Source organism: Vicugna pacos, chromosome 25 (genome assembly GCF_048564905.1).
Source record: "Vicugna pacos chromosome 25, VicPac4, whole genome shotgun sequence".
NCBI lineage: Eukaryota > Metazoa > Chordata > Mammalia > Artiodactyla > Camelidae > Vicugna > Vicugna pacos.
In genome coordinates, this window is record NC_133011.1 from 33216719 (window position 1) to 33242667 (window position 25949).

A 25949-nucleotide genomic window follows, 5' to 3' on the forward strand; every position below is an offset into this window, starting at 1 on the left:
TTTTTGTAAAATAGCGTACCCCTCCCCATCTTCCTGGTCCATCTCCTGTGCCCGCAGCGGGGGAGGGTAGGCCAGGCTGTGCCACGGACCTTGCCCTTCCCACTGGGTAAGGAGCACACGAATCACGAAGAACGATGGGGAGGGATGCGTGTGTGGAAGGAACACAACTGTATCTGCACCGAAGGACAGCCATCCCCTTCCTGGGCAGACTCTACACAGCCAGGTCTGACCCCTGTGCTATCAGGTCAGCCACTTTCCAGACGGCCTCTGGGGTGAAGCCCAGCACCCAAAGGTGCACAGCTGCGGGGAGTAGAGTTAAGATTCGCGACAGACCCTGGGGCCCCCAAGTTCTGATCCCTGGCCAGCTGGGACATCTAGAAGATGTCAAAGAGGTCAACTCCCACCATTTCTCAGCCTTCCTTAATGTTGTTGTCACACCAAGAAACAGAAGAGTAGTGACAGTCAGGAAACGATGCATAGTGTGTAGGAAGGCGTCAGCCTGGGGATACAGCAGCTGGAACCCACGCCGAGAATGTGCATCTCCAAGCCAGAGAGAATCAGGAGGAACGTCTGTCTGGCGTTAGGGAAAAGAGCAAGAATGGAAGGAGGGCCATCCACGGAGCAGAGGGAGGCAAAGGAGGCCCGCCTGCTGAGTCTGATGCTGAGTTCACATCAGAATCGTGACATCTCGGGGACAGAGATACGGTCCCCATTTTTACAGAATAGAAGACAAAGCCTGCAGGAGGTCAGGTGACTGGCCAAGGGCATGGGGCTAGCAGAGACGGAGCTGATCCCAACCCGCAATCCACTGCACCCATTCTGCGACACCCGGAGATGGGCGTCCACACTAGGTCAGCCTGATGGCCTGGGCTGGACAGCCCTAGGGAGGCTATCAAAGCCTCACCACAGGGGGGCTGGCGGGTGGGGTGTCCTGTCGCCTCCACCAGGAGGGCCTTCCCAGGAAACCCACAGAGAAGAGCAGGAGAGGCACAGACTCATTTGGCGCTGACCCAGATGCATGCCACTGCCATCTGTCACTCAGAGTTTGCTATAAGTCCCCATGGCTTCCTCGGAAGTGAGGCTGGGGGCGGGCAGGGACGGGAAATGGTGGAGTGGGCTGAGGATTTCCAAGCCTCTGAGTTCTGCCCACCTTCAGTCGGGGGCATGAAAACAAGAAGCAACTGTGTGCAAAGAAGGAAATTCGCAAAAGGGCATAATTTCTGTTTTCCCTGTGAGCTGGTCTACTTCCAAGAGAGGGGAAAAAAATCACTGCCCTCACGACGAGGATCAGACATCCCCCCAGGCCCAGCTCCACCAGACTGGGTGTTCCAGAGCGGGAGCCAGACCCCGGGAGACCCTCCAGCCCACCACCCTTCCTGCCCCAGGCCCTCCATCCCTTCTACCCTAGGGCCCGGCGGTTAACATCAGCTCATTGCCCAGAGATCCCTGGTAAATACACAAACAGAGGTTCCCATGGAAACCAAATCAAATCAAACTATCTGAATAGCTAAAGATCTAGGTGGAAGGAATGAGAAATAGCAAATCCACCAAGAGAGGTGATCTGGGGCCAAAGGAAGTTACCCAGCCCACGAGCAAGGACTGATGAGCAGCGGACTCAACTCTGCCGCCCCACATCACCCCGCCCCCACCAATTATACGGACTCTGGTTCTGCACTTGGGCTCCAGACTGAGTCAGGCTTTTCATCGATCTCATCTTTGTGTGACACTGGACAAATCCCTTAAGCCAGCTCAGAGCCTTGTCTCTTCAACGAGGATGGCAACAATATCTTCTCCAAAGGGAGGACTGAATGAAATGATGCAGGGAAAGAGGTCAGCGCAGTTTCTGACATAGAGACAGTGCTCGAGAGACGTCAGCTCTCACCACCCCCATGATTATTATGTATCTAACAGTCCGATGGGCCGAAATTCAGGGCTATCTCTTAGAACCCTTTGGCAAGTTTCTTAACATCTCCAAACTGGTCCCTCATCTGCAAAGGAGAGTATCACTTCCCACCTAGCAAGGAAGCCTTGCACGATGGGTGGGCACACAAATACTCATTCACTCCTTCCCCTCCCTCCCCTCCCTTCCCCTCAGGGGCCTTTGACAAAGCCTCCCCACCTGAAGCAGAAGGGGTAGGGCTGGATCCTAAAGCATCTGCCAGCTCTGATATTCTTGGATTCTAGGATTCTAGCCAAAGAAAATAAACCAGAACCCCAAACACTCCCACTTTCCGTACTCATCAAATTTGAAAACACAACTGCCTAGTCTGATGCCAGAAACTTCTCTGCAGAGCCGGATCAAGCCACTTCCTTCCTGCAGCCCCAGCAGCTCATACTACTATTAGTTTGGAACTACAGTCCCTAAAAACAGCGCTCACTGCCTGTCACGTTCACCCTGGAGCCCCAGCACCTAAGACAGTGCCAGGCACAAAGCAGGCATCTGTTAAGAACAAAGGAATGCATGATCAGAAAGATGCCTCCACCTCACAGGAGAGCTCTTGGGATTGGCTGGGCGGGCTCAGCCCAGGCTGGTGCACGATGTTGATGAACCTCATCTTGTCTCCCCGGCCCCACGCCGAGGCTTCCCTCTGTGGTCTCCAGGTCCTCACTTTGCTGAGTTCGGAGGACGTAGCACCCCACCCACGCCAGCCCGAGCGACCTTCAAGTTGACTTGCACAGATAGATGGCACCAAACTCCTGTTCTCTGCTTTACCTATTACCCGTGCCTGGGGATAGGAGCGCGTAAAGTGCTTTGCAAACTATCAAGAGGGATATAAAAGTGAGGAACTATCTTCCCAAGGAGCAGATAAACTAGGCTTTCTAGGTTTCTCTGATGAGCAAGATTTTGGAAATCTACAATAACCGTATGACCCATCCATTCCTCTTCTGGGTTTACACCCCAAAGGACTGAAAACAGAGTCATCAACAGGCAGCGTGCACCCCTGTTCACAGCAGCACTATTCACAATGGCCAAATGTTGGAAGCAGCCTAATGAATGGATAAGCAAAATGTGGTCCAGATGTGTAACGGAGCATTATTCAGCCTTAAAAAGGAAGGACATTCTGACACATGCTTCAGCGTGGATGAAATTTGAGGACATCATGTTAAGTGAAATAAGCCAATCACAAAAGAACAAACACCGTGATTCCACTTACGTGAGTTACCTAGAGGAGTTAAATTCATAGAAACAGAAAGAAGAGTGGTTGACAGGGGCTGGGAGGAGGGGAATGGGGAATGAGTGTCTTACGGGGACAGTTTCAGTTTTGCAAGATGGAAAGAGTTCCGGAGATGGACGGTGGTGATGGCTGCACAGTATTTTTTCACAACAGAGTTGGCAGACATGGCGTGTCATTGAGTCAACACTGGGGAACATCACATCAGGGTCCTCGTCGTCACTATCCTCCCTACACTGCCACTTACACAAGGCTGGAGCGACTTTCCCCGCTTTGCAGATGAGGACACAGAGGCTGAAAGGAGGGGGAGCATCTTGCTCTGGGTCAAACAGCCACAAAGAGGGCAACCCAGCTGCTGAATGCCTAGTCTGGGGGAATCTGTGGCCTTGAACTTGCGGGGGGACGGACATCACAGGGCTGCCGCAGGAAGACGAAACCACAGAGCTAAAGGCTGCCTCCTTGGCAGTAGGGTCACAAAAAGCTGACATTTCAATGGCAAAGAAAGTAGGTTAGCGGCTCCCCCTCCTCCGGGGCCTCGCCCAGCCCAGCCCTGAATGATCCGCCCGTCCCAGGGGCTGTCACTCACAGACTCAAGTCCCTAGAGCCAATCCAACCACCAGGCCATGGCTGCAGCATCTGTCCAGCTCCACCGCCCTGTGACCCGCCTTTCCCTGTTCTCAGGAGGGTGGGAAAGGACCAGGTAGGATCAGATGTCATCACTCCTAGCTCCCCCACCGCACAGCCCTGGACAAACGACTCCCCTCGGTCTCTGTCCTTCCATTTCCCCAGCTGTAAAACAAGGGGCTGCATGAGATAAACCTAGGATCCCTGGGGACCGATTCACCTCCTGCTTCCCCAGAACATCCCCCACGTGCCCAGAGTCCTGGGAGACAGAGACCAACATACGGAGCTCTGGCCCGGGGCTGGGAGAAGCAGAGACGGCACAGTAAGACTGCGGGCTTCCTTCCTGCTCAGGCAGACGTGGGTGTGAGTCCCAGTCCCACCACTCTGGAGTCAGTTTCCCCATCGGAACAAAGAGGATAACAGTACCTCTGTCTATGCTGTTGTTGCGGTGTTACATGAGATTTTGGCTAGGAAGCCCTTAGCACAGGGTCTGGCTTGCAGGAAGCACCACTAAACCCGCCTCATCAGGCGTGGGCAGAACAGGAAGCTCTCAGGGCTCGGAGAGGGAGGGCCCAGGGTCTGGTGCCACCCTCCCGTCACTGCAGGGTGACCTGGGGCAAGCGACCTACCAACTCTGACTCTCTTCTTAAACAAGAATAATAAAGAGTAGAACCGGAGGCCACGTCCCGTGAGACCACACCCTCCTTGAAGGCCACAGTCAGTGTCCTCAGTGCTGATGCAGCCAATGACATGACCGGCTCGGGTCCCTCCCTCCTCTGATGGCCTACAAGGTGCAGGGACCTGATGGTCTGAGTCACAGGGGAACGAGCCAGACAGACACAGTCAGTGATGGCGGGGGCGAGTGACTAGTTTGGGGCCTGGGCTACTCAGAGCTCCCTCCCTGGCTCAGACATAGACCCAGGCTGCCCCACCCATCCCAGGCCCCTCTCCCGTTTCTATGCACAAAGGTGGGCTGAGCCTGCCAGGTAGCCCTGCTTCCAGCTCCAGTGGAGCTGCAGACTGAGCCAGGACCACCTCGCTGCACTCCTACCCACAGTGACCCCAGAGGAGAAACTGTGCCTGGAGGTCTGACCTCGTCTCCTCTCACCCCCAGGCATGGTGGCTCAGGGGTCCCCAGACCCCAGAGTTTAAGGGTCACTTCCACACATCCATCCATGCCTGTAACCTGCATTGTTGCAGACAATGTGGCCTTTGCTTTCTAAGCAACAATGAGCTCGGCTGTGAACAGCACTGGTGTCGGCGTTATCACAGGGGGTGGGGGGCTCAGGGGACTTGAAAGCTGGGGGGGCCTCCCTGGCTGTGTGACCTGAAGGCCCTTGTATTAGGTGATACCAGAGCCCCAGGCCCTTGTGGAGATTAAATGAGTGCCTTTAATTCGATAAATATAATTAAAGGCAGCATGCTTAGAACAGTGCCTCCGCACATAGTGAGGGCTCAGGAGCATTAATTCTTACTGTCAGGCTAATTTCACAGATGGAGGGTCACTTGTTCAAGGGCACACACCTTGCAAGGGTCAGCTAGGATTAAATCTGGTTGGCCCGACACAAAAAAAAAAGAGAAGAAAGATGCTTTTGTTCGAGATGGCATGATGTCTCTGCCATGGCCTGACCGTGGCAAGTTTCACTGTCCAGGTGGCTCAGTTTCCTCATTCATAAAGTGGGGAGAAGCCAGCCCTGGTCCGAGCTCACCCACCGCAGGGGCGTGGGGATGCTGGGGCAGCAGTGAAGCTCTAAACCCAGGGCTGAGTCGGAAATTCTTCTGAGGGAAGAGGGCGTCTCTGTGCTCAGCTGCTTTTAATCACAGACTTCAGGGGTCAATGTCCACCCTGTCCCTAGGAGGCTATCAAAGGAGGTTTCATGGTCAAGTTGCACAGGGCACCATGCTAGCCTTGCGACCGAGAGCCAGGGATGCTTGGCCTCTGAGCCTCAGTTTTCCCAGCTTTAAGAATGGAGACAGCGATCTTCACTCTATAACTCGGTTGGCGTTAAGTGGGGTGTCCCCCGCAGAGTACAGGTGCCACGCATCTGTCTGGGTGTCCAGGGGGTGCACGGTGGTGGTGTAATAAGTGTGTTCTGAACAAGTTGATGTTACACAGTGGGATGTACTGGCCTCAGAGAACAAATGCCAGGGACAGAAACCAATACCTCGGGCACATCCCAGGGGTTCCCTGGGGCCCGAGGTCAGGGTGGCCCCCAGGCACAGCTGGGATGACACGCAAGCACGTTAAAGCCCACACACCTTGCATGTGCTGTTCAAGGCCCCCAGGACCTCAGACCAGCCAATGATTCCAACTCCTCCCTCTCTCCCCACTTCCTTCCAAAGACAGCGCCAAGATCCCCGCCTCCAATGGATGGTGGGCCAAAAACTGAAATACGAGATTCCGGAGGAAGAGTGAAGCTGTTTTGGGGGGATGGGGATGAAATGTGTGATGAAGACGCGGAGTTCGGAATGGGCCGGGAGCCAGGGACACCTGTGTGATGTGCAGGGAGAGGTCCAGGTGAGCGTGTCAGCCGGCGTCTGGTTTGTCTTCTCCCGGGAGCCTACAAGACCCAGATCTGCCCAGGCTTCCGGCCCCACCCCCAGAGCCCGGCCCAGCGTGGGGCCCACGTGGCTCCAGGACAACGAGTCCAGGATCTACAGTTTCTGAGGTTCTGACCCACCCCTCGGCCAAGAGAGGCCAACTGGCTCTCCCGAAAGCTAGTTCTTGAACACACTTCCAGACACCACCCCCCACCTTGCTCTCACACCAACCCGGAGCAGAGGTGGAGCCAGAAAGCCACAGGGAAGGCTGGTCTCACTTCCCAAGCAGAGCCAAGAACATCAAGCCTTTGCTTCCGTCCCCTCCCGCCGCAGGGTCCCAAGCCCACCCAGTGCCTCGCCGTTTCCCCCGCACTCGCCCCACAGCTCTGCCCAGCTCTGTGGGGTCAAAGGCGGCCGTATCTGACCAGCTTGCACAGCGGGTAACTGGCTTGCGGCTTCCTTGGCCAGAACTCAAACCAGCTTTCCTCTGGGGAGAAGGCCCTGAGTGTGGGGAACCAGCTGAGCTCACTGGCTTCTCTGCCTTCACCCCTAAGGTCTGAACACGAATCTACTTCAAACCAATGGGAGAAGGAGGGAAAGAGAAGACAGAGCAAGAAAGGGGGAAGGGAAGCCACGTCTTCTACTTGCCTGAACATCAAACTCTTGCAGGAGGCCAGTGATGGTCTGTGGAGGGAAAAGAGAGACAGTCAGTTTGATCAGTTTCCTGGGGCAGAGATGGAATGTCAGAACACAAGGACCTCTCCACGCCCTGAATCTGTTGTATCTACCTGACGGCCTCTGTGGGGTTTCTCTAATTCCTTACAGAGAGACACTTTTCACCACAAAGAATAGCAACCTCACAGAAAAGTAGACACATTAGCTGGATTCTGTTCTGACTGCAGCCTTGGTGAAAAAAAAAGATCTGAAGGTCTAAGCATACCACAAGCTTGAGAGATACAGGACTGTAATTGCCTATTAACTGATGTCTCTGTCTCCACCCATGTACTACATTTTTAAAATTCAAACCTGACCATGTCACTGTCTTTACATTTCTTCCACATTAGCCCACCATCTGGATTAAAATCCAGTTTCTCGTGGATGGAGGAGGAGAGCAGGGCACTTCCCTCAATCCAATAATTCTGAGTTTCCAGCCCAAATTCCATCTTTCACCAGAGTTGTCAGTGGCAGGCCAGGCCGAGGAAGACAGCAATAGGGCGCTTGTCACCTGGGTAGTAGTGAAAGTCCCACTCAGAGTTGGAGAGGGAGCCATGCTTGGCCAGTGTTTCCAAGAAATGTTGCTGGCACGTGTTCCTCCCGACTCAGAGATGGAGTTCAAACACCATCTGAAAGCAGAGCCCCAGCGAGACCTACCACCACTCACCATGAAGGAAGACAGCTCAGCAGAGCCAAGGGCAAAAGAGGTGAAGGAAGGGGAAGGGGGCCCCTCGGGCTAGCCAGGAGCTGGGAGATAAGACAGTAACAAACGCCTGCTGAAGGAGATTAAAATAACTTCACATCTCCTGGTCTGGGGTTAAGAACGTCAGGGAGGTCTGATAAATTCAGGTGGAAGCAAATGTGACCAACAATACTTTGTGTGGTATGTCTGTGTGTGTCTGTGTCTCTGTATTGGTAGGAGGGAGTAGACCAGCTACTGTGTACAACCCTAATCTTCAGAATGTCAACAGGAGTGCAGTGGCCACCCAGCCTGAGGACAGACATCAGGCAGAACTTCCCAACAGCTAGCCTAATTACAAACACTTTGCTGAGTCAATCCAAGGAACCGGAAGGTTTACTTCCATCTAAACCTTGAAAGAAAAGGTAAATATCTACTTAGAGATAGACTGACATGTGACCTGGAGTTGATAATCTCTTAGATATTTGTTTCAGGAATAAAATTCTCCAAGGATGCCACTAGACTGCCTGAAATATATAAATGCTGTGTTTAAAAAGGCATTTGCCCTTGGACCCAGTGATGCCACTTGGGGAATTTATCTTTGAGATGCACCTGCCATGTGTATGAAACGATGTAGACGAAGGATCCAATGAGTGTATGAACACTGTGTAGCACTGCTGGTAACGGTAACGTGGGCCCAAGGGTCCACATACAGGGCACTGGTCAAATAAACGTGGTGGAATCCTGCGGCACTGGAAAGAGAAAAACAGGTGCTCTATGGACTGATGTCGGAAAGGTCTCCAACGTGTGTGGTTGAATAAATACAGCAAAGTGTGGAATAGTATGTCATGTGGTTTTTCAAAGAGGGGCGATAAGACAATGTTGATATGTATTTGTATCACCTAGAGGGGTTTTGTTTGTTTGTTTGCTTTTTAAGATGATGTCAAAGACCCCGACGGAAGAGAAATAGGTTTGGAGCATGCATAGTGAATACTATTAGTTGGCCAACTATGACCCTCTACCTTCCTCCACCTGTTTTTGTGAGTAAAGCTTTATTGGAACACAGCAAGCCCGTTCACTTACACATTGTCGAGGGCTGCTTTCATGATGTAACTGTAAGGCAGAGTGGTCGCAACAGAGACCACGTGGTCCTCAAAGCCTAAGATATTTGCCTCTGGCCCTTTATGCAGAAGACATCTGCAGACCCCTGGCATGGCAATGACATCAAGCATTCTGCAGCTTCCCCTGGCCTGGCTTCTACTCCTGGACTCAGCTTCCTCTTCTGGAAAATGGGAACAATCACAGAACCTAGTCTAATCAACCAGTCTTATCCTTTCATTTAGCACAAGATAACCCACGAAATACGACTGGCCCAGAGACAGGCATGCAGGATGTGGTCCATGTGTGTTAATAAGTATTTTTCGAAAGCGTTTAGTTGACCTTGGAGTAACTTCACTTTTGAACCTGAGCTTTCCTTTTTAAAAACGGTGTCTCATCACAGGCAGTTAAAAGTCTCAGTGAGGACTGCGATGTGAACATAGTTTAAAAATACAACATCAACTGTGCAAATGAAAAGGCTTTTCGCATCCATCATCAGCACAACCAGTCCCGGATGGATCATGCCAGGCCAGGCTGCAGGGCAGGGGCTTCTGTTTCCAACAGAAACTGCCATGAAAAGCTTTGACCAAAAAGATGGTAATGATTGCAGCAGTGAGAGCTCCTGTGCCCTGCAGGCTCCCTCTGAGGCAGGCAAGGTTCTAACTGCTCTGCGTGAATTAAACCACTCTATCCTCTCCCTGGCCCCACGATGTAAGTCGCTGTGTCACTGTTTTAAAGTTGGGTATCTGGAGCATGATGAGATCGAAGGATTTGCCAGTGGTCACAAAGCTGCCAAGTGTCACAGGCAGGATCTGAACCCAGGTGGTCTGGCCCCAGAGTGTGTGGCCTTAACCTTGAAGCTATGGGGCAGACAGAGCCAATGGGCAATGGGCCTCACGCTGCAGGTTCTAGAAACACAGGTTGTCAGAGGTGGAGGTGCTGGGAGGAACTCTGGTTCAATGCTCTTACTTTACAACTGAGATCAGGGAGGTAGGAGCGAAAAAGCCAGAGATGGGCGAGAGGTCGGGTCCACAGTGCCCTAGAACTCTGTGGCCACACTGGGACTTGAACTGTTACCTCTTGTCCCTTTGCATCCCTGGACAAGCTGACCTGTGGGAACAAGGAAGCGTGGACATGGGTGTGTATGTGCTCACGTGTGTATGTGGATGTGTGCTGCATTGTGCACACATGCACGCCTGTGTGTGAGTGTGTATGGGGTGGGGGGAGCCAGGAGCATCTCCACTCACCTCCCCTTTCTCCACCAAAGGCTTCACCTCAGCAAGGTCCACGTCCTGCAGCTCCCGAGACATGTCCCCACTGTCACCTGCCTGCAAAGGAACAGAGGCCAGGAGGTTAGCACTTCTGGCTGAGAGATGTTTCCAGAAGGGAGCAAATCTGAGATCAGGGAATGAGGCTTCACTGGGCCCGGCCCAGCAGCTCCTACCTCCTGCCCACAGCCCCATCCCACTCTTGTCCCTGAGGGCCCGGGTAGGAGATTTCCTGCAATGGCGGGAAACTGAGGCTTAGGGATGCAAGTACCCTCAAAACCAGGTCCTCATACCCAGTCCAGGCTCACTACCACACTAGGGACGTTTCTCCTGCATTTTAGAAGGAGACCCACATCTCTGATCCCCAAGTCAGGCAGTCCCAGGTTGAGAACCAAAAGGGGACAAAAGGTCATGGAGGCAGCTCCATCCTCCATCCTCTTCAAACCAGCTCCAGCAGAGGGGTGGCTGCACAGATACCTCGTGTCCACCTCTGTGCTGGGTGTCCTGCTCCACGCTGGGGGGAAGAGGGGTGGGGGCGGGGAGCACCTTAAGCCAAGGGGGCCAACAGAACTGAACACTCGGTAGGATTTTGAAAGAAAAAGGAACTTTGAGGCAAAAAGCACCTCATGAGTCAGAGCAGGGATGGGGAAGAAGGGTGGGGGGACGGGGGGACAGGGTGGGAGGGCAGGGGTGGGGGACAAGGGTGAGGGGTAGAGGCCGGGGTGGGCCAGAAGAGGAACTCCTCGGCTCTGGCACGGGGCAGGTGCAGAAGGGCCAGGAGAGCTGGACTGGGCAGAGTTAGGGATGCTGGGGTGCCGCCGTAATTCAGTCCCTGGGGAGCAAGGTTTGAGTGGTGATGTGCACTATGTGCACTTCCGGGAGCTTAACTGGGGATCAGGAGACGTAAACGCCTCTTCTTACTGATGGATAGTCAAACTGGAAGGATGAGGTGCCCACCAGTACCGGGGGGAGGCACAAAGGGCCCAGAATGAGGGTCCAGTGCTTCAGGCAGACGCAGAAGAGACGGGGGAAGGAGCAACAGAATCCCTGGTTCACAGACTCAGACCTTCTGAATCAGGAACCTTGGCGAAAACCATTCTGATCAAGGCCCTCACAGTATTTCCCAGAGTGGGAGCCTGGCCCCAGGCTCGCCAGGGCCCCACAGATGTAACAGCCAGAGAGAGTGCAAGCCTCTGAACTTCCAGCCCAGTGCTCCTCTGAAGACCCAGCTCCCCGAACCCAGAAGAACCCTCTTTGTGAAACACCTCTCAGAGCTCGGCGGGCACCAGAGCCAGGGCCGCCCCGCACCCAGCCCCGTGCCAGCACGTGGCATTCCGTGGGCAGATCCCCTGGGATGCTCTGGTCTGCGGCCCCAGCACGATTTTCCCCAGCAGATAACCAGCCCCACAAGAATGTCTTTATGCAGCCTTTGGAGTCTAGGCTCCAGAACATTCCGAAAACAAAGTCGGTTTTATATCTGTGAGCATTCCTGGGCCGCTGCCAGCTCGGAGGCAGGAGGCATGAAAAGCCAAGGTCTGCTGGCCTTGCTAATTCAGCAGGTTCATGGTCCCGAGACTCTGGCCGTGGGACACCTCGCCTACACAGCCCAGAGAGCTTTCCAGAAGCCCAGGGCTCTGGCAGTGCTACCCTTCGTGCTGAGAGTGAAAAGACTTCACATTTCCCAGGGGCCCGTTCAGAACCTGGGGGTGAAGTCACAGTCTCACTGCCCCGTGGGCGGGCCCTGGCGGGCATCTTCAGCCCCACCTGGGAGCTCCCAGGGCAGGCAGCCCACCTGGCTCGCTCCCTTCCCTACCTGTAGCTCCTAGCATTATGACCAGGTGCAAAGTCCAGCCTCGACTCACTTGTTGAATAGACAGATAAACAGGTTTTATGCAGCCTCATAAGCGATGTCTGTATTTAAATTCACTCTTCCGTGGTCACTAAACCACAAGAGTGAAACGCCGTGAAAACAAGCCTACATTTACAAGGCCTCGAGCACAGGCTATAGTTCAGCCCAAGATGGTCAGTTGTCCTTGACTCCCAGACGCTGCAATCCTGTTCGAGTTAGCCTCCACCAGCCCCACCCCCCATGCTCCTCTAGAACAGGGAAGAGCTCAGTTCCAGCCTTCACCGCTTCGCTGATGTGCTCCTGGCGAACTCTCTTTACCCCCCAGTTTCTTTCCCTTCCTACGACCCAGCTTCCCAGGCCCCATGAGACAGTGGGTTGAAAATTGGCCAGCCTCCCTTCAGTATCAGTGTTTGAGAGTTGCTGCTTTGAGGAGTGGGAGGGGGTCTCGTGGAACCCCGCCCCGGGTGTGCTCAGGCTCCGGGGAGGCTCAGAGGCGACACCAGGGATAACCTCTCAGTGTTTGTCTACACCAGGGTGATTTTGTCCCCCAGGGGACGTTCGGCAATGTCTGGGGACATTTTTGATTGTTGCGACTGGGAGATGCTACTGGCGTCTAACGAGTGGAGGCCAGGGAGGCAGCTCTCACCCTGCCAAGCATAGGACGCCCCGGCAGCAAAATCATCTGGTCTCAGTGGTGAGGGGGCTGAGACACTCTGGCCGAGACCAAGAAGCAGCCAGTAAGGGATCCGGGACTCAGAAGTCTGCAGGGAGACTAGATAAAGCAGAGGGAGCATCAGGAGGGACTCCTTGTCCCTGGGAGAATCTGCAGCTGATAACCACAAATGTGCCGGCAGGGAGAGCTCGGCCAGGCCCTCCGCCTAGGTCACAGTCTGCAGTCACCAAGGCTGCCCAAACTGGCTGCAGAAGGTGGTCTCTGCGTCTTGGTGGTCAGCCTGCAAGGGGCAGGGGGACGGCTGGCTGCCCTCCGCCCAGTTCTGCCCACTTAGGCCGGCTGAGGGCCAGCCCTTACCCTGTCTCTGTTGCCTCAATCCAAGAACTTTGCGAACTTTTGTTTCAGAAGCTGTTTGCCTAAAGGAAATCTTACAAGGAAGTTCAATACATAAAATCAGGTTTGTTTGGATGAAACCAGGGACACCTACCAGCAGCCCCTCATGCTCCCCTCCCCTCCCTCTGCCCCTCCCCACTACCCACGCAGCAAGACCAGCCCTCAAAGACCATCTGAGTTCCAGGAAGTCCAGATTGACACCGCGATTTACTCAGAGGTGGCTTCCTGCACATTAGGCTCTCACGCACCAGGTGCTGAGCAAAGCGAGAAAGTACCAAAAATAGTTTTGTTGACAAAATTCTATGATGTGACAAGTTGGGGACAGGGCCATAGATGAAAAGACTCAGTCCTGAGCCCAGAGCTGGCCGAGTCCTGGGGCCGGGTGCCCCACCCCTGGGTCCCGCAGCACCTGCTCTCCCACCAAGCCCAGTCACAACCATCCATCTCTGCAGGAGGGGAAGCTCCGCCCAGGGCAGGGGGGCTGTGGTCCACCCCACACCTCTCCTCGGGTGCAGCCTCTCCACCTGCACCGCTCATCATTCTGGGCTGTGGAGGCTCTCACAGCACTGCAGGAGGTTGATGGATGGGAGGTGACCTGACTGGGTGCTCTAGCTGGTGCCCCTGCCCCTCCTAGGTGCCACTCAGAGCCCACAGCAAGATCCTTCCCTGGGCTTGAGGCCGAGCGCTGGATGCCCGTCCCTGCCCCTCTCCTCTGCCTCCTGGAAAGTCCCAGTGCAGAGTGTCGGACCGAGAAGGGCCAAGGCAGTCATTCAGTGGACACGGGGTGACAAGGCAAGGCCATGTAGGGCACAGGGCACAGTGGGTAGGAGCCCAGGGGTCTGACTGTTGACTATCTGCTCTACCCTGCAAGACAGGGGATGGTGGGGCACCCGCCAATCATGTCTCAGCACAGAGGGAAGCCACTCCAGATAGGAAATTAGCGATGCTGGTCAGTGAGTAACGAAGGCCCAAGTTGGGGGCAGGCAAATGCCTTTCTAGTTCAACACACCCAGGAGACAGTCAGCAATCAGCCAGACCTCACGGGTCCAGGGGAGCCAAACCTCATATTTGCCTGGAGGAGGGAAGAACGTGACCCTGGGAACTGGGAGGCTGGCGGGCAGAGGCATCTCAGGCAATGAGGTCACGTGAAAGCTGTTAAACAGTCACTGAGAGAGTGAGGGGACACACGGAGCCTGGGACTTTTAAAAGCCCTGGTGGAGCAGCAGGAACACTGGCTTAGGAGTGGGGCCGTGGGAGCCCTGCCCCTCTCGCCACGTGACTTTCACCAAGTCATTCATCCCCTCCCTGGACCTTGACTTCCCATCTGCAAAATATGCAGTGTGTGTTCTATGAACATCACATGGTCCCAAAGACACTCAGGGAGGACGGGAGCCCAGACTGGAAAATGCTGCACCCTGACCAAAGGGCCATGCACCCTGGGGTCTTACCAGGGCCCCACATGGCTCGACTCTGTCTGGATCCGCCTGCCCTGGGGCCCTGGAAGAGGCTCTCCTTCCAGCCTCAACCCCTTCCTGTCCATGAGACCTGAGTGTGTAAAACCAAGGCCTCCAGCTCTGGCTTCCTCTAACAAGCCACTTGGGGGAACCCAATCTGCTTTCCCTCTTGAGCAAGTTCTCCGGGGCCCCTAGAACTCCCCCAAGGCAGGGCAGAGGTAGGTGTCCAGCAGAGAAACAACCAGGATGTGTCCTGGGAACCCCAGGATGCACCCACCTCGGCAAGAGTGGCTGAAACCCGGCACAGACAGAGCACAATACAGCAACAGGAACTCCGATGGTGCCTCCCGGGCTCCAAACTCTGTCCTCCCTTTGAGTTTCCCAGGAACCCACACTGTTCTGTGTGTTCCTCAAGGAGGAACTGGGAGACAGTGGACGTGACCCTCCCAGCTGACAGACAGGCCACTCAAGGCTCAAACACCAAGGCCCCCAGGACTTCCTAAAGGCCTAGACTCCATCCTTCGATGTGGGTGCAGGTGCTCAGGGAAGGGGTGGGCAGACCACAGCCTCCCAGAAGTCCTTCAGTGAAGCAGAGAAAGAGAGGGACCAGGGACTGTCGTTAAGTTTGCATCGATTGTGACTGTCAGGAACTGGCCCAGATTGTGTCCCCTCCAGAACACGCCTGGTTTCCAAGCCACGTGAAAGCACTGTTCTTTCCAGCACACTGGGCTCTTTATAGAACAGAATTTAAAAGGGGGTGGGGCAGGGGGATCAATGCACGCTACTGCTGTCTGCTCTAACATCTCCCCCGAATACAGCAGTCCTCAGAAGATTCCAGAGAACAGTCCCATGTCTGCCTCAACCTCAAGGAGAGTAGCCTTGGGGTATGCCTTGCCTCCCCCTGATTGCTGTGGATGCGTTTGGTCCTTTCTTTGCCAGAGAGATTTTGATATCAAGTTACCAGGCAGTTCCCGGGTTCTCTTGATGTTTTCTGGACCTTCTGAAACACAAGGCTCTGGGGAGGGTGAGGAAGTTGGTGGCCTTAACTCTCAATGTTTTTCTTACGTAATCAACCTAGTAAACATGGGTGGACTCACTGGACCTTCAAGAAAGTTCCCTCGTCGAGGGCAAGGGAAGTCAAAACCAGGGCTTTCAAAAGCCAGTAAAATGGTGCAGATGCTATTGCCGGAAAGACCAGCAGACCATCCCAACTCCTCGCTTTGCACAGAGGCTGCAGCTCAGGAGCCTCTCACCGACTGTCTGATATGGAAAGAATGCAAAGGCAATCTCTAAGGAGGAAGCAGACACCAGCTGCCTCCTTCCCTGGGTACCAAGCTGCAGCTGGAATGGAACTTCTCTGTGTTCAGCCAGAACACAGAACTAGCGAGAAGGTCAGGCAGTGGATCTGGAACACAATAGCAGGAAGAGGGAGGGGTCAGCGATTCGTCCTCGCCCACCCCCTTCCCTGCACCACCCAGGATCTTCCTGTAGGTTCACAGCGGGAGTTTTGGCAGCCCAGCACTTGTTTGGCAGAAAGATCAGACTGTCCGCAGGGACAAGCAGAATAAAGGAAGTCCGAAGGAGGATGCTGGTTGGGTTAGCGGATTTTTCTGTGAATCTATGGGAGAAGCATGAGCGGCACCGGCTGGTCTGTGACATCATTTGTTGAAAGCACACAGACAGAGCCAATACTAGCAAAGGACATGGATGGAGATGCGTCCTACAAAACCCTTTGTCCCCAAGATGGGATGATCGCCACGCTGACAAGATTCTTCTCTGAATTGGTCTTGCTGCTTCTGTCCTCTGGAGGATCTGTTAATCTTTCCCACACAAGATGACCCAAGTTATTTCCTTAATAAATGGAGGTCTCTTTTGGACCAACGTTAATTGAGTGCCTGTTAAGTCCCAGGCTCTCAGGTCTCCAGGGAAAAAAGGGTAAAAAAGGAAACACAGCCCAGAATGATCCAAGAAGGGCGTGCAACCCAGCTTGCCTGCCTGGAGGGGAAAACCAGGGAGGGCTTTCCGGAGAAGGAGGTGAGTTCAATGATTAATGAGAGAGGGGAGGAGGCGAGGGTTCCCAGCTGGGAGAGTCTTCAGAATTACCTCCCTATTAAGAATGCCTCACACTCACATCCCGAAAGTGCTGCTCAGAACCTTCTCAAAGCCAGCAGGGTGGAGTTGGGGGTCAAGATGGGGGAACAGGATGGAGCCCTGGGCCCCATCCACCTCTTTGAGCAGAGCTGCACATGGGTGTAAAATTTATACTTGGACAGAGGTTTCCACAGGTTTAGGTGGGGCAGGAGAGGGGGTGGGAATCTATAAAACAAAAGATGAGATCCCCAGACTGCTAATGAGCCTCATTTCCCAACACTTGGGTTGGAGGAACATCCCGCTGGACTGGAGATGCCTGGAGATGGAGCCTGGCAGGGCAGGGTTGGGAGGTCTTCAGTAGATATTCGGCATGAAAGTCAAAGACTGGGTCAGAGAGAGACCTGTGTGGGGACCCGAATTCTGTAATCTGATCTGCAATGCCAAGTCAGACTCCCCAGGACTTCCTGGGTCTCTTCTCATAAGGCGCCTACCCTGGAGAACTGGGATTCACGCACACCAGATCAGAGTCCCCGGCCTGCCCTGCACACTCTCCTCCAAACAGCCTGGGCTGGCACAGCAGAGGCCAAGTGAATGCTCAGGGAATTAACCATTTCAGGCTCTGCAGCAGGGATGACCGTCCCATCTATCTCTGTCCCTGAACTTAAAGAGCAAGTGGAAGGGCGGGGGCTGGGACCAGACTGAGATCAGGGAGGCAGAAAGGGCAGCCTGAGTTGAGTCCAAGAACCCAAGTTCATGCTCCAGAAGGGTATGGACAACCTCAAAGGGCAACACTGTATGGGAAAGACTGGGATGGCTCACTTCGAACAGGATCCCATCATTTGATTCTGGACAAGCAAGTTACCTGCCCGAGCCTCAGTTTTCTGACCTGAGAAATGGCAAAGATGTCTCCTAGCTCAACTGAATGAGGGCATGCCCTGAAATCACAAGGCACTTTAGATAGATAAGAGCTGCTGATGGAGCGCTGTGTCCCCGGACCCTAGAGGTTTGGGAAAAAAAAGTCACTGCTGTCCTATTTGTCTCCCCTGTCCATCATTCTGGAGCAGATATCCTCTACTCTGGCTTCTTTCAGTACACCCTACTCCCAACCCAGCCCAGGGAGCTTTGAAACAATGCAGATTCCTGGCCTATCCCAGATCCACCAGGCCTGGAAATCTGCATTTCAGACAAGAGTCCCATTATATTTTTGTGAAATCTGCATAAGCCTAGCTTTTTGGAAAAACTTTAAGAAGCAAACCATGAGCCTGGCATTTGGAGGCACTCCCACTGACCTGGGTAAGTTTAGAACAAAGGTCTCTGACACTGATTGCCAAGAAAATGCCTTGAGAATGTCATTTGTGGAAATGATTGACAGCAAACTCCCACCTGGTGTCCCCACATGCCGAGTCCAGGTCTGAGCTCCTTCCATGGATTAGTTCTATTAATATTCACACATCCCGGTGAGACGGTGCCTGTTATTCCCATTTTACAGAGGAGGAAGCTGAGGCCTAAAGCTCCTGATTGCCACCCTGTACTTTTCACTCAAGCCTTTCTGCAGTCACCCCAACATGCTGACATGACAAAGAACAAAGGCTTTGAAGTCTGACTCTCTGGATCCTAAGCCTGGCTCACCCCCTTTTAGTCATGTGGCCACAGCCAAGTCCCTTCAACAGTCTTGGCTTTGGTTTTCTCATCCATTCAGCGGTCCCAATCCAGCCCAGGCAGAGCTCCTGCAAGGATCAGAGGTGATGCAGCTGATCTGGAGAGAGAGGTCCTGCCCCACCCTGGCCCCTCTGCCTGAGTCAGGCCCCCTCCTTGCTAGAATCTTAGATGCTGAGTCATCATCTTGGCTTCCCTTCTGAAGCCCAGGGCCTTTTGAGTCATGCCTTGGATAGGAATCTCTGGAGTGAGATCCCAAGGAAGGACGGCAGCTTCAGGCCATCAGAAAAACACAATGTGATCTTTCTTCCCCGTCCACACCAAGGCAGCTGGGCCAGATTTCAGGGCATTGAGGGAAGAAGAGGGGATCCCAGCTGTTCTGAGTTCTGTGGTCCAGCCTGGAGGGGGTGGCCCAAACTCCATCCACCACCACTTAGCAGGGCTGTAGCCCTTTCTCACTAGACTGATTCTACTAATCTTTAAAGAACATGCAATCTGCACTTAAAATCAACCAATCACCCACATTTTGACTGGAAAGTTTCCTCACTAGAAACTCAGTGGAGATCCAATTTATTTTTATCCCTCTGACAGCAGAGGGACACAAATCAAGACTGAGACCTCCTTGCACCACCTTGAGTCCCAACCAGGAAACTGCCGGAAAAGGTTCTAGAGAGCCGATGTCCAGTTTTAGCTCGTCCTTGGCAAGTTGTTCCCTGTCTCTGGACCTCAGTTTCCATCTGTATAATGGGAAGAAATCGGACCAGGAACTTGGGTGAGTTTTTAATTCTATTCCAAATGATCAAACCAACCATTAGTGATCCCGGACTTGCTTCTCAGGAGAGGAGACCCCAACAGATGCTCCAAGGTCTCCTTGGAAAGCCCAGTCACACGTTACCACCCAGAAGGTCAACTGCCTCCTTGGGACTCTAGCTGTGGGATCAGAGTGGAGTAGGGCAGAAGGGAAAGAGCCTTTCAATTCATTCCATGTCTGTATTCCATCTCCTCCCAACTGCCTGGCCCAGGGTCAGGTGCCAGGGCACAGGGCGAGGCAGGCAACGCCTTTCTTCTCACTCTCTAATGGGAGACACGGTCCCAGAAAGCTAAGAAGTCACAGGTCTGGAGACAGCCCAGGTTTTGCTCCTTATACCAGAGCACTGTCTCTTTGGAGGTTCCCCATCACTTCCTGACCACCTTACCTCACCTACTCCCCTGACTCCCACCCTATACCACCCCGGCACTTACCGACACAGAGGGCTGTGCTCTGCACCTTCACCTCAGTCACTCCCTGGCTGGTGGGCCCCGAGCAGGCCGGTGCTGGGGTTTGCATTCTCTGCACATTGCTTATTTCCATCCATGTTTGTGAAACTCAGTAAAGACTCAGGAATTTGTACATAGGAGGAGGTCGGGGCGGAAGATTTGTCTTGAAACTGCATTTTTCACAGGAAGAACACAGTTTGTGTTTAGAGATTTTGTTCATTAGGAGAAGGTGAAATATGGCTGAGGGACATTACCGGGAGGCTAAAGCCCTCCTGCGTGGCCACTGGCTGAACTGTCTTCTAATCTTTCATCTTTCCTAGTAACTCAAAGGAACCAAACAAACTGAAGTGCCCGGGACATCTGTGAAGAAGAGTTCGTTTTCCGCACAAGATAACCGGGCCCTCCCCCACCAGCTGCCAGGCACCTCCCCCTTTCAAGCCACAGACCGGTGCTGCCTCTGACCCACAGGAACATCTGACAGCAGAGGCGACAGACGGGAGAGTGGGGGAGGTGGTGGGGAGTAAGGGAAAGATCCACTAAATCCCAGCGTCAGCCACTAATTTGACCCAAACGGGGACAGCGCGTTTCCCCCGGAGCCCACCACGTCGCACTCGCCCTGCCCAAGGGTGAATCAGAGACCGCGGCGGATCTCCCGGGAACGTCGGAGCAACTCCAGCTGTTCTCCTCCCTCGAGGGCAGGAGAGGCTGGCCCCGGAGGCAGGGGAGAGAAGGAAAGCGGGGGAGGATGGGCGGAGGCGAAAATGACGCCACTCCAAGCCCCAGCCAGCGCAGGGCCGCCAGATGCCCACAGGACCCCCAGGCCCAGGCCACCTCTTCTGAGCTGCCACGGCGCCCAACCTGGGCCACGTCGGGGGGACGCACCCTGCCCAGCCGCGCTCCTGCGCGTGTCGCACGCGCTGTAACACACCTCGGACCCTCCCCCCCACACACATACACACACACGAGCGCGGGCCCCACTCGGGCTTCTAGTCTGAATCGGCCCCCGCCCCTCAGACGCACACTGGTTCTGGGCACAGTCTGGGAACCAGACGTACCCACGCCCCCTTCTCCAGCCTCAGCCCCAGCGCCTCACCCCTCCCCACCTCCTTTTTACACACGGACGCTCAATCTCTCCTTCCGCAGACACCCCACCCCAGGGACACACCCCATCCCACCACACACACACACACACACACACACACACTCCAAGTCCCTCCTCCACCTCCCATTTCCAGCGCGCCTCCCGACCCATGGCGCCAGCTGCGCTCTGGAAGGGCCTCGGGAAGCGCGATCAAGGTGTTCCCCGCGCGGCTCTCCTCCGCCCCTCCCCGACCCTCAGAATCCCACTTCCTCAGCTGGGGGAAAGCTGAGCAGGGACCTTTTTTCTCCTCCCTCCAAATCGAAACACTCTATTCCAGCAGTGCCCGCGCCCCAAAGCCCCTCCTCGAGCTAGTGCCACGGGTTCCCCAAGCACTCGCAGCTCGGAGGGACCACAAAGGGCGGTCCAGGAGCTGCAGCAGCACTCACGGGCGACCGATCCCTCCCTGCCTGGCAAGAAGAGGGCGTCGGGCTTACCGAAGGTAGAGAAAAAAGGTAAAAGGAGCCGGAGCTAGGCTGAGACGCCCAGAGCGGACGAGGAGAGCCGCGAGGATGGGCGAGTGCTCCCGAGCCGGAGCGCGGAGCCAGGCGAGGTTTGTTTATGCCCGGGAGGAGGGCGACTTTATAGGCGCCGCGGCCCCGCCCCCGCGCCTCGCCCCGCCCCGCCCCGCCCCGCCCAGGCCCTCTCGGGCCCGGCCCGCAGCCGGGACACACCCCTCGCCCGCTCCCTCTTCCGCGGCGCTCCTCCCGCTCCCTCCCGCGCGCCTGACGGTGCAGGGGCCGCGCGCGGCGGGCGCCCGCCGGAGCCGCCGCCTGTTGCGCAAGCCTGAGTAGGGGCGCGGCGGGGAGGGGCCTCCTGGCGTCGGCTGCGGGGCGGCTCTGCTGTCCCCTCCCTCGCCCGGAAGGCCGGGGCCTCGGCGTGTGCCACGGGAGTGTGTGCACTGGGGATGCGTTTGTGCGCGGGTGCGTGTGCATCAGGACTTCCGTGTGTCTCTGTATGACCGAGCAGCCTCCATGTGCGTCTCAGAGTTTCTTCTTTCGAACCCCATTGCGCCACGCCCTGACATCCCTTGTGACCGACTCCCCTGCTTCCTCCAGATCTTAGCTCCCGAGACCCAAGCGTCCGTTGGCTGCCTTCTCGCCGCTGCCTCCTTTGCTTCCCCAGACCCGCTCCCTGCGATTCTCACCCTATGCCCCTTCCTTGTTGCGTCAGCTCTCCGCTGAAATCCTCGCTCCCTTGAATCAAGTCCCTCTTGCTCATCCCGCCCTAACGCCTGGGACCCCATTCTTCCCATCCACCTCCCTTTTCTAAGCCTACTCGCCCTTTCCCGCCCAGGGGACCTTCTCACCGCCCCCAGGACCAGGGCTGGAAGGGAAGAGTCTCACTCTTTCCTCGCCCGATTCCCAGAACTTGTACTCAGAACCCTTTCCACGCTTAGCTGCCTTCTCTGCTATCTGTTTTTTGCCTCGGTGTTCTCAACCCGCTCTGTACAGCAGAATCCCGGGCGGAACCTTTTTTTTTTAGAAGATCCGTGCCCAGGCTCCACCCCAGGACAATTTGATCAGGGATTGCAGACCAGGCATTGGGGTGTTTTAAGAGCTTCCCAGATGGTTCTAACGTGCAGCCCGGGTGAGAATCACTGCACTGGGAGAACATCATTTTATGGGTAAAGAAAGACCCTGTTATTGTCCCCAGGCCCTTTGCCCAGACTTGTGCTTGGAGGTACCTGCGCCCCTCTCCAACCCTCCCTCTGCCTGCTGATGGTGAACCTCCTCCCTTCATCAGCCCAGGTTTTGCTTAAGGCAGGGAAACTGCTCTCCTCTGTGCATCCATTTGCCTCCATACACCCTGATATTTACCTGTTCTGTCATTCCATGTTGAGTTGCTGCTGGGAGCCAGGTCCTGTGCTCAGCTGCTTGGAAAAGGACTGAGAAAACAAGGTCCTTTCCCGTGGGGTCATTTCATAGGAGTCTCAAGTCTCAGTTTCCCCATCCACACAACAAGAAGGTTAAGCTGAGCACCTTCATTCCGTAACTGGATAGAGCACTAACTATGTCCAGTCTCTGTTCTAGACACCGGGGACATGGTCATGAACAAAGAGTTTGCCACCTCCAGAGCGTCTCTGTTGTCTGAAGACCCTCCCAGATCCAGCAGTCAGTAGGACAGCTTTCTTTTATGCCACTCACGTTCATCCATTTCCCCACATTTTGACTCAACATTTATTGAGCCTGGCAAATATATAGAGGGTAAAGTTCAAAAGAAAATTAGGCTGCCTACTCCTTCAGAAACAACTGGGTGCCTTTGTGTGAAGGTTGCAAAAAAGCTTTTTGCCAGGGGAAGCCACTCCCTCCCCTTTGAGGAGGTCTGGGGGGCAGAGCACACAGAGCAGCCTGGACCTGCAGCAGGACCTGCAGCGGGAGGCTAGGCTTGGTTTAAGAAACCCCAACCTTCTTGAAGACAACGTGCAGAGAGCAAGTTAGGGGACAGGGGAGACCAGTGGCCAGAGGCACAGAGAGGAGACGAGAAGAATAGTAACAGGGGAGTAGAATTTTCTGAGAAGGGTGGCATTCTAAAACCAGAGTGAAAGGAGATCATTGCAGAGTCCAAATCAGCCTGGAAAAGTTCTGAGGAAGGTGTCATTTGGATCCTACACTCCCTCTCACAGGCTCAGCACAGCCAGGTTTTCCTTCAGGGCTGCGTGCTTTATTGGTTCTTCCCTGCGCACCCGATGAAGAGGTTTTATTTGAGTTTCACTGTAGAAAGGACTGAATCTGGTGCAACCTTGGATGCACACGTGGGTAGAAGATACTCATCTTATGGAGTGGCCTCAGGGAACTGAGAGCTACCCCACCTCCTCCTCCCCCAGCCCAGGCCAGCTGAGGCAGCAGAAGCTCTTGGGGCCAAATGTGGGTGCAATTGTATTGAGCTATTTAAATGATTTCTCTTTCTCTCTGGTCAGCAATAGAATCAGATTTGCTTAGTAAATGCACATGTGCTGCAAATCCATCACAGGATGAGATTGGATTTTCTGGATGAATGTCCCTGGAAATTTCTATTTATCAACACCTTACATTTTTGCAGAGAATCTTCTAACTAAAAGGACCATAGGGCTCATCCATTCCCAACTTTCTTTCTTGGAATGTATGGGTACCCAGGGTTGCAAGAGACTCAGGAGAAAGCTAGAGTTCCGAGGAAGAACACCTGATTTCAAGGTGGTACCTTGGGCAGTTACCCTGCCTCTCTCTGCATCCATTTCCTCCACATGAACATGGAGGAAACGGTTAAAAGTAGCCATAAGACCTTCTGACCACAATTTATGAGCCACTGTTGCTGTTCCATATTTTTCCCTCCCGTCAAGATTAGAAAGTGTCCCCGAAAAGCCAGCATCTCCCAGCTCTAGACCTGAGCTCCCCCTCCATCTCTTAGCTCCTCCAGAAGCCATATCTCCCTCTCTTGTGGGTCATTTCTAATCGCCAGTTACATGTTCACAGCCATCAATGGCCCAAGCTGACAGCCCTCTCTTACTCCAAGTCCCTCTCCTGTTACTGCAGCTGTATCTGCTCCCCCTTCCTCCTCAAACTTCTCTAAATAGATGCCCATCCACATAGTCTCCACTTCCTCATCTTCCCTTCCTTTTACTTTTTAGTGTTTAATTTATGCAGTTCCTCATGGGTTACTCTTAGCTTAATAATTCTACAAAGCTTGTTAGGAAAAACAAAGCCTTTACTGCCTCCTCACCAACCCCCCACTTTCTCACTTCCCCCTCCTCCTCGGAAGGCTCTCTTCCATCTCTTTGCAGGTCGTTTGTGTCTCTTCTCTGCCACTCACCAGCTCTCTACCCCTGGGCAAGCTCTAGAATTTCCTGCCTCAGCTTCCTCATATAGAGGATACATATCATAATAGAGTTAACATCTAGCATCGTTGTAAGAAATATATAAGTTAATCCATGGAAGGCACTTAGAACAGTGCCTGGCACATAGAAAGCGCTTGATAAAATATGTTAGCCACCATCATCATCATCACCACCGCATCCCATCTCTCCTGGTGTCTAGCATAGTGTCTGACTCATACAGAAATCCAGTAAATATTGGTTGAATAAGTGAGGGAATGTAAGTGTTTCCCTCTGACCTCTCCCTACTTTTTGCAGCCTTGCTTGGACTTCGTTGGGAGGGAAAGAGACCTTTCTACTTGCTTCAGGAGCCCAAGTCAGAGAATCTGTATGTGTGGACCTAAGGAAACTCTCCTGATCCTCTGAGAGCATCCTGACCTATAATAGCCAGTTGTAAGCAATGGGGAAGATCTCCAAAAGAAAAACAATTCCAAATGAGGTTGGATGTTAGCCTACACTCAGGGTTCCTAGTGATTCTTTTACTTTGAGCAGAAATGAAGAGATATACAGTGTTTAGCCCATAAAAAAATCGATTTCTCTCTGCTCCTGGTTTGTAACAGTTTGTCAGGGCTGCTGTAACAAATGACCACAAACTGGATGGCTTAAAACAACAGAGATGTATTGTCTCACAGTCTGGAGGCCAGAAGTCCAAAATCAAGGTGTCAGCAGGGCTGTGCTCCCTCTGAAGTCTCCAGGGTAGAACCCTTCCCTGCCTCTTCCAGCTCCTGGTGCTGGCGGGCAATCCTTGGTGTCCCCTGATTTGGAGCTGCAGCCCTCTGACCTCCACCTCTGTCATCACCCAGCCTTCATCTCTTCTGTCTCTGTCTCTGTCTCTGTCTCTGCATCACTCCTCTTCTTATGAGGACACCAGTCATGTTCGTTCAAGGGCCCACCCTAATTCAGTATGACCTCATCTGAACCTAACTCATTACATCTGCAAAGACTGTATTTCCCAATAAGGTTACATTCTGAGGTTCCGGGTGGAAATGAATTGGGGTGGAGGGGGGCAACAGGAGTCAAATATTTTTTGCATATTTGCAGAGAGACCTCCTTACTGGCCTGCTCAGGGCAGCCCTATTGAAGCAAGCTGCTCTCAGATGACCCTGCAGTGACTCACCCCATGTCCCAACAGCCTCCCCACTTTTGTCGTCTACGCTTCCCAGTTCCCTTCATCCCATGTTTGGCTGTTACCTTGAATAACCCAAATCATAGGTCCTGCCTAATTAAACCTTTGACTGCTCTTGCTGCCTGCCAAGTGCACCGCCCGTCCCCAGGGTAGCAATGGAAGTGTCTCCCATCACATGTCCGGACTTCTCTCCCCCTCCTCCAGTCACAGGGTTACTCACTGCTTTCCCTTGAATAGAGCCTGCACGTCGTCACCTCTGAACCTTTGGCCAAGTTGTTTTCTCCTTCTAGAAAGCCCTCCCACAGCCCCTTCACCTGTGGAGGAGTCTGGGGAAAACACTGATTTAATCTAGAAAGGACCCGCCT

At 53.9% G+C, this 25949-nt stretch overlaps 1 protein-coding gene across 1 annotated transcript in view; it reads right to left on the reverse strand.

Moving 5' to 3' along the window:
- NDRG1 (N-myc downstream regulated 1) overlaps positions 1-21198 on the reverse strand; it is a 48441-nt gene extending 27243 nt beyond the window's left edge. Inside the window, exons 1-3 of the mRNA XM_006207995.4 lie at positions 21046-21198; positions 10077-10157; positions 6987-7022 (exon numbers count right to left, since the gene is read on the reverse strand). Coding sequence (XP_006208057.1) covers positions 6987-7022; positions 10077-10139 — 99 coding nt within the window. The 5' untranslated portion in view covers positions 10140-10157; positions 21046-21198. The remainder of the gene's footprint in view (positions 1-6986; positions 7023-10076; positions 10158-21045) is intronic.
- Positions 21199-25949: the final 4751 nt, after the last annotated feature.